The sequence below is a fragment of the Lepidochelys olivacea genome (assembly GCF_965140295.1).
Source record: "Lepidochelys olivacea isolate rLepOli2 genome assembly, chromosome: 1".
NCBI classification, from domain to species: Eukaryota; Metazoa; Chordata; order Testudines; family Cheloniidae; genus Lepidochelys; species Lepidochelys olivacea.
The window spans coordinates 5,979,640-5,987,601 of record NC_140411.1 but is presented as its reverse complement, the minus strand read 5'-3'; the positions used below and the strand labels follow the sequence as shown (position 1 = coordinate 5,987,601).

The following is a 7,962-nucleotide window of genomic DNA, read 5'->3' as shown; positions in this document are numbered from 1 at the left end:
AGGTGCTATTAGCATGACAACCAAACACACAACAAGCCAGAAGAGTTGAAGGCAGCAGTGCTGAAGCAGAGCTGGGGAGCTGCAGCTGGAGCAGACCAGAACCGGGAGCTGGATCCGCACAAACCTGCTGCACCAACAGGGAGCCACGGCTGAGCTAGAGTAGGGAGCTGCAGGGACAGAGCCAGGACAGTGGATGCCGGCAACTAGTAACAAGGTAGCCGATCACAATGAGCAGCTCAGGAGAGCAAGTTGGGGCCATGGACAGAGGGCCTAGCACAGGGAGATGTCACCAGACCGGAGGGCCTTGAAGACTGGACTCAGGAGAGAGGACGTCAATCTGATGTAGGGCCAATTGCTGGGGAGAAGGGTCCTGCCACCTAGAGCCTGAGGGTGTGTGGCCACTGCAAAAGCCAGTGTCTGACTTGGCAGTATCACCACAGCACAACTAGAGGCTGGCAGGGGGCCTGGGATGTGTGAGGAACACAAAGAGAACAGTTCTTAGGTCCCAGACATGGCTGCTTGTCAGGACGGGGTTCCTTGTTTCCTTGAACTTTCCCATTTATCCTTAATTTTCTTTCCGGTTTCAGAGTAGCAGCCCTGTTAGTCTGTACTCGCAAAAAGAAGAGGAGGATTTGTGGCACCTTGGAGACTAACCAATTTATTTGAGCATAAGCTTTCGTGAGCTACAGCTCACTTCATCGGATGCATTTAGTGGAAAATACAGTGAGGAAATTTATATACACACAGAACATGAAGGAAAAAAAACAAACAAACCTGTAAGGAGAGTGATCAGTTAAGATGAGCTATTACCAGCAGGACAGCAGGGCGGAGGGGGAGGGGGATTTGTGTCCATTTATTCTTTTACGTAGAGACTGTGCAGGCATATCACATTGGTAGATGTGTAGATGTCCACACTATCAGAGGCTCGTTCACCTGCACATCCACCAATGTGATCTATGCCATCATGTGCCAGCAATGCCCCTCTGCCATGTACATTGGCCAAACTGGACAGTCTCTAAAAGAATAAATGGACACAAATCAGATGTCAAGAATTATAACAATCATAAACCAATCAGAGAACACTTCAATCTCTCTGGTCATGCGATTACAGACATGAAAGTTGCTATATTACAACAACAACAACAACAAAAACCTTCAAAAGCAGACTCCAACGAGAGACTGCTGAATTGGAATTAATTTGCAAACTGGATACAATTAACTTAGGCTTGAATAGAGACTCGGAATGGATGGGTCATTACACAAAGTAAAACTATTTCCCCATGTTTATTTCCCCCACCCCCGCCCACTGTTCCTCAGATGTTCTTGTTAGCTGCTGGAAAGTTTTCACCCCCCTCCCCCCGCAACCCCCACCCTTCTCTCCTGCTGGTAATAGCTCATCTTAAATGATCACTCTGCTTACAGGTTTTTTTTTTTCCTTCATGTTCTGTGTGTATATAAATTTCCTCACTGTATTTTCCACTAAATGCATCCGATGAAGTGAGCTGTAGATCACAAAAGCTTATGCTCAAATAAACTGCTTAGTCTCTAAGGTGCCACAAGTACTCCTCTCCAATTTTCTTTCAGTCGCTGTTTAACACATTCTAGTTGGTTTGAAGTTAATGCAGTGATCAGTGGGTCAAAGAAGTGTCCGGTGTGAAGAGAGTACTCCACAGTGGGGACACCCTAGCTCCTGTCCTAAGTGACCACGATGAGACTGGGGGTTCAGCCTTCCAGGAATCTTTGGCTCAGCCATATCGCCATTACGAGGACTCTTCCAAACAGGAGAGTGGAAGGGGAGTCCTTGAGGTCAGGCAGGCCTCTGGGAAAAGGGAGTGGGAGTAGGGACTTGGACTCTTTCACTACCAGTTCCCTTGGGGTGACGCAAAAGCCAGGAAAGATCCCAACAATAGTTCCCCACTTACATTAGGGAACTGTTAGAAAATGATAGGTTGGATTTATAGTGACGTATAAACAGATGTGTAATTGGTGAAATCTTTCAAGAATTGAAAAAAGCCAAAATGTCTAACTTTGGGGAGAACATAAGAACATAAGAATGGCCGTACTGGGTCAGACCAAAGGTCCATCCAGCCCAGTATCCTGTCTACTGACAGTGGCCAATGCCAGGTGCAACGGAGTGTGTGAACCTAACAGGTAATGGTAAAATGATCTCTGTTCTGCCATCCATCTCCAGTCTGACAAACAAAGACTAGGGAAACCATTCCTTACCCATCCTGGCTAATAGCCATGAATGGACTCAACCTCCATGAATTTATCCAGTTCTCTTTTAAACCCTGTTATAGTCCTAGCCTTCACAACCTCCTCCGACAAGGAGTTCCACAGGTTGACTGCGTGCTGAGTGAAGAAGAACTTCCTTTTCTTGGTTTTAAACCTGTTGCCCATTAATTTCATTTGGTGGACCCTAGTTTTTATATTAATGGAACAAGTAAATAACTTTAGCTTATTCACTGTCTCCACACCACTCATGATTTTATATACCTCTATCATATCCCCCCTTAGTCTCATAGATTCATAGATATTAAGGTCAGAAGGGACCATTATTATCGTCTAGTTTGAGCTCCTCCACAATGCAGGCCACAGAATCTCACCCACCCACTCCTGCAATAAACCTCTCATCTATGTCTGAGCTATTGAAGTCCTCAAATCATGGATTAAAGACTTCAAGTGCAGAGAATCCTCCAGCAAGTGACCCGTGCCCCATGCTACAGAGGAAGGCGAAAAACCCCCAGGGCTTCTTCCAATCTGCCCTGGAGCAAAATTTCTTCCCGACCCCAAATATGGTGATCAGCTGAACCCAGAGCATGTGGGCAAGATTCACCAACCAGATACCCAGGAAAGAATTCTCTGTAGTAACTCAGATCCCACCCCATCTAACATCCCATCACAGGCCATTGGGCCTATTTACCAAAGATCAATTAATTGCCAAAATCATGTTATTGCAACATACCATCTCCTCCATAAACTTATCGAGCTTAATCTTGAAGCCAGGTAGGTCTTTTGCCCCCACTGCTTCCCTTGGAAGGCTATTTCGGAACTTCACTTCTTTGATGGTTAGAAACCTTCGTCCAATTTCAAGTCTAAACTTCTCCTCTTTTCCAACCTGAAAAGTCCTAGCCTCTTTAATCTCTTCTCATATGCGAGCTGTTCCAAACCCCTAATCATTTTAGTTACCCTTCTCTGAACCTTTTCTAATGCCAGTATATCCTTTCTGAGTTGAGGAGACCACATCTGTATGCAGTATTGAAGATGTGGGCACACCATGGATTTATATAAGGCAATAAAATATTCTCCGTCTTATTCTTTCTCCCTTTTTTAATGATTCCTAACATCCTGTTAGCTGATGTTATGAAGATGGCTCAGTTTTGGGAATCTCTCTAACGTCCTCAGCCATGAAGACTGAAGGAAAGAATTCATTTAGTTTCTCCATAATGACTTTATCATCTTTAAATGCTCCTTTTGTATCTCAATTGTCATGGGGTCCCACTGGTTGTTTAAGAGGCTTCCTGCTTCTGATGTACTTAAAAACATTTTGTTCTTAACTTTTAAGTTTTTGGCTAGCTGTTCTTCAACTCCTTTTTGGCTTTTCTTATTACATTTTTACACTTAATTTGGCAGTGTTTATGGTCCTTTCTATATACCTCACTAGGATTTGACTTCCACTTTTTAAAATATGCCTTTTCATATTTCACTGTTTGTTTGACATGGTTCTTAAGCTCTTGTTTAGTTCTTTTACTGTGTTTTTTTTCATTAGGGGTAATTTAATTGTGGAAGTCTTGTTTACTCCTTCACATTACACAAGAACCAGGGATGACTGAAGGAAATTAATAGGCTGCAGGCTAAGATATTCAGGGATTCAACCCCATGATCTGGGAATCCCTGGCATCTGATTGCCTATGCTTGGACTGGAGAACAGGAGATGGATCCCTCAAGAACAGCCTGTTCTGTTCTTTCAGTATGAAGATTGGTATTGGTCACTGTCAGAAGACAGGATACTGGACTAGATGGACCATTGGTCTGACCAGCATGGCTGTTTTTATGTTCTTATCCTAGTCTTCTTTTTCTTCTCTGGGTGGTGCTCCTTGTAGTTGATGGGGCCCACATGCCTCACTACATCAAAGAGTCCCTGCCAATGAACCAACCATCTAAAGAGCAAGCTTGGTTGTAACCATAACACACAATCACCCAGTCGGAACACTCACAGCTAGACCCCTTTATTATCGGCCTTCTCTTGTACCTGCTGTGCATTTAGCAAAATTTTTCGAGCAAACACTCACAAAGTCTCGAGGCAATTTCTTAATTGAAGAATTTATTGGTCTATGTTCATTACCTGAGGACTTCCAAGACAGCAGTTCAAAGGGCGAAAACTTGAAGCCTTGAGGCACCTCCCTGATTGGTTAAAGGAGGTTGAGGAGGAGTTGATCGTAATGTTCGGAATCTGAGGCTACAGAATTCAATAATGTCTCCAGAACAGTTCCTTGAAATCACTCTACCAACCCATCGGTTTGGAGATGGTAGATCAACATTCTTAATGTCTTTACCCTCAGTAGTCCTTGATCTCTAAGGATTTATTGGGGTATTACCACCCAGAAAAGGACTTTCATAAGGTAATTCACTCGTTTTGCTCATACTCAGGGTGATGGGATTCTGCCTAGGGGGAAATAAACCTCTCCGGATGCCTTTGTCATCGAACCATGCCTGCGGTCTTTCTTTCTGAATAACATTAAGGTCTACTGAATTAGTAGGTTGCCTTACCTGCCAACACTGATAATTTTGGAGCTCCAAGGAGAGAAGCACTGAACAGTGTCACAGAGGCAACAACATTGCAGGTCTTAACAATTCCGGACGACACTCTGAGTCCAGGGATGAACAATTCTACTGTCTGGGGCAAGTCAGTGATTGTTTTGCCTCCTGCACAAAGTATTGTCACTGTCTCAGTCACTCGGGTTGCACCACTTCTCCATTCACTACGGAGAGTTGCTCATAGACATGGCTAAGGATAAGATTAAGTCATAGAAGTCACAGATTCTGTGACTTTCGGAGACCTCTGTGACATTTACCACTTCAGCCCTGGGGCAGCGGGTGGAGGCTCCTGAGCTCTCAGTTGCCATGTGTGGCCAAGGAACCAGCAGCTTTCAGCCACCTCTGGCGGTGGGGGTATGTGGCCCTCCAAGTGGCTCTTGGCCGTGTGGGGACCCAGATCTCGGAGCTGCCACTGGCAGTGGGAGCCGTGGAGCTCTCTCACATGGGCTGCAGCAGGGGCTCGGGACCTCTGAGGTGCTGGGGCTGCAGTGGGGGCCACAGAGCTGTTATCTGCAGTGGCAGTAAGTGCTGGACCCTCACCCGTCCTGAAGTGCGGCTCAGGCTCTCATACTCCTGATGAGGCTTTAATCTTCCCCATTTCAGTCTCCCCCGCAGACCCTCGTGACCTGTTGGTGACTTTTACTAAAACTATCTGTGACAAAAAACCTTAGTCATGACTATTCAGCTGGTCTGCCCCTCTTCCTGAAAAAAATTGTGTTGTGGGCCAGGATATCCCTCCCCGGGTGAACGCATTCTGGATGCTGTGGAGGGTTGTGGTGAATGCAGGCCCATGGACCGATTCAGGCAGTCCGATTCAAAACATAGAGAATCCCTCTAGGCAAAACCTTAAGTTACAAAAAGATACAAAAAACAGGAATACACATGTCCTCCAGGACAGTGAATTTCCAAGCCAAAACAAAGAAATCCAAAAGCATTTTCTAGCTAGATTTCTTACCAACTGTACAGGAGTTGAAGGGCTTGCATCCTTGATCTGTTCCCAGCAACGGTATTACACAGACAGACAAAGGCTTTCCCCCCCTCCAGATTTGAAAGTACCTTGTCCCTCATTGGTCATTTTGGGTCAGGTGCCAGCGAGGTTACCTTAGCTTCTTAACCCTTTTCTGGTGAAAGGATTTTCCTTCTGCTAGGAGTACAACTCGTAAGAACTGCACAGTCAAGGAAGGCTGACTTTTTTTACAGATTGTTTGTGAGCATACTCTTCCTCCATGCCAGGGGTAACTGGGGAACCATGGCGCTCACAGAACGTCTGGTCTTCCTCCCAAACCGCATCCCACTTAGTGCTGGTTCACATACTCTCTGACAATTTGACAGTTCCCTGATGGACACTGCAGGCCTGAGGAGATATCGTCTCTTGTGTCTGCAGAACTTTGCGTGAACTTTGTGTCTGCAGAACTTCTGCAGGTGTATTTGACTACTTTGTCACGAAGCTCTTTCATTTTGACCCCATAAATGATAGGGTTGAGCATGGGAGGGATGAGGAGAAGAAGGTCAGCTAAGATGATATGAACATAGGGTGCGATGCCTTGACCAAAGTAGTGTGTAAGAATGGAGAAGAAGGTAGGGGTATAATATGTCAGCAACACACAGATGTGGGCTGTGCAAGTGTTAAGGGCTTTCTGGTGGGCTTTATGAGAGGAGATTCTGAGGACGGCCCTGATGATCAGACCATACGACAGGGCAATGAACGTCAGGTCAAACCCATTGATTACAAACATTAGCACAAAACCATATATCCTGCTGACTCTGATGTCCCCACACACCATCTTCACCATAGCTATGTACTCGCATTGTGTGTGGGGGTAAATGCGGTTGGCACAGAATGTCTGCTGACTCAGGAGCAGGGGCAGGGGCAGAATGAAGAGAACAGCTCTTATGAAACCTACAAGCCCTAGCTTAGCTATTTGTGCATTGCTGAGGATGGTGGCATATCTCAGAGGGTTACATATGGCAACGTAGCGATCGAAGGCCATTGTCACGAGGGTGGATGAGTGCATCACAGAAATCGTGTGGAGGAAGAACATCTGGGTGAGGCAGCCAGCCACAGTAATGCCTTTCAAATTGAACCAAAATATGCCCAGTGCCTTTGGCACAACAAAGGTAGGTGTGGCAATGTCTGTAAGTGCCAGCATGCAGAGCAGGAGGTACATCGGCTTCTGCAAAGTCTGTTCCTTACCTACAACACACAGAAGCGTGACATTTCCCAACAGGCTTATAATGTAGAATGTAAAGAAAGGAATGGAAATCCAGATGTGGGCAGCCTCCAGGCCAGGGATGCCCATTAGGATGAAAGTTGAAGCGTCAGAGTGGGTGAAGTTGAAAGGTGCCATGAAGCAGTTGATGCATCGATATGACTCAGAAATGCTCAAGGTGCCTGTAAAGGGAGAAAAGCACAGCAAGGGGGTTCTTATTTGTAAAAAATAATATGGTAAATATGTTACAGTTATGAACATTCTCGGAGTCTTCTTGAGTGAGGAGTGAAGAACTACCGACGATGTCACTCCCTACTTTCCATAGATCTAGAATACGGAGGGAACCGTTTGTTTCAAAACTTGGTTTCCAGACTCGTTTGTGGGAAGATTACAGACTCCCCAAAATGGAGTCCAGAGTTATGTGGCCTGGTCACATGGCCTTTTAGAGTCATAGCATCCACTACGTATAGTCTGTCTGAAGCATTCTCAGGGAGGCTCACCAGGTGGGAGATAAGTTTCTCTAAAGGCCTATTGTTTCCCCCAAAGTCTCATTGCCCTGAATAGGCCCTTCCCAACCATCTATCGAGACTGACATCAAGTTCCCTAGTGGGCGTTACTCACTTGTAACTACATTTGAAATACAGGGAAGTCATCAAAATTCAGAACTTTTGACCAAAATCATCAATACATACAAATAGGATAACCATATTCAGAAAGTCATAACTTTTCCAATAACATCTTACATGACCCATCTTGCATAAACTGTATCATAATTATGCTATAATCATATCATCATATCACAATGAACAATATGGGGTACATTGTTACAAAAATATCAAATGTTATTTCTACCAGTGAAATGCCTGAAGTTACAGAACAACAACAAATGGAAACAAAACTGAGTAAAACTTGTGACACCCAGATTGTAGTTCTG

The 7,962-nt window shown here is 45.0% G+C and overlaps 1 protein-coding gene across 1 annotated transcript; it reads right to left on the bottom strand.

Annotated features, from left to right (window-relative positions):
• Nucleotides 1–6,113: 6,113 nt before the first annotated feature.
• On the bottom strand, nucleotides 6,114–7,205 carry LOC311514448 (olfactory receptor 52P1-like; the record flags this gene model as incomplete). Its single annotated transcript, XM_084617009.1, has 1 exon — nucleotides 6,114–7,205. The coding sequence occupies exon 1, from the start codon at nucleotides 7,164–7,166 to the stop codon at nucleotides 6,114–6,116; it is 1,053 nt and encodes a 350-aa protein (XP_084473135.1). The 5' UTR covers nucleotides 7,167–7,205.
• Nucleotides 7,206–7,962: the final 757 nt, after the last annotated feature.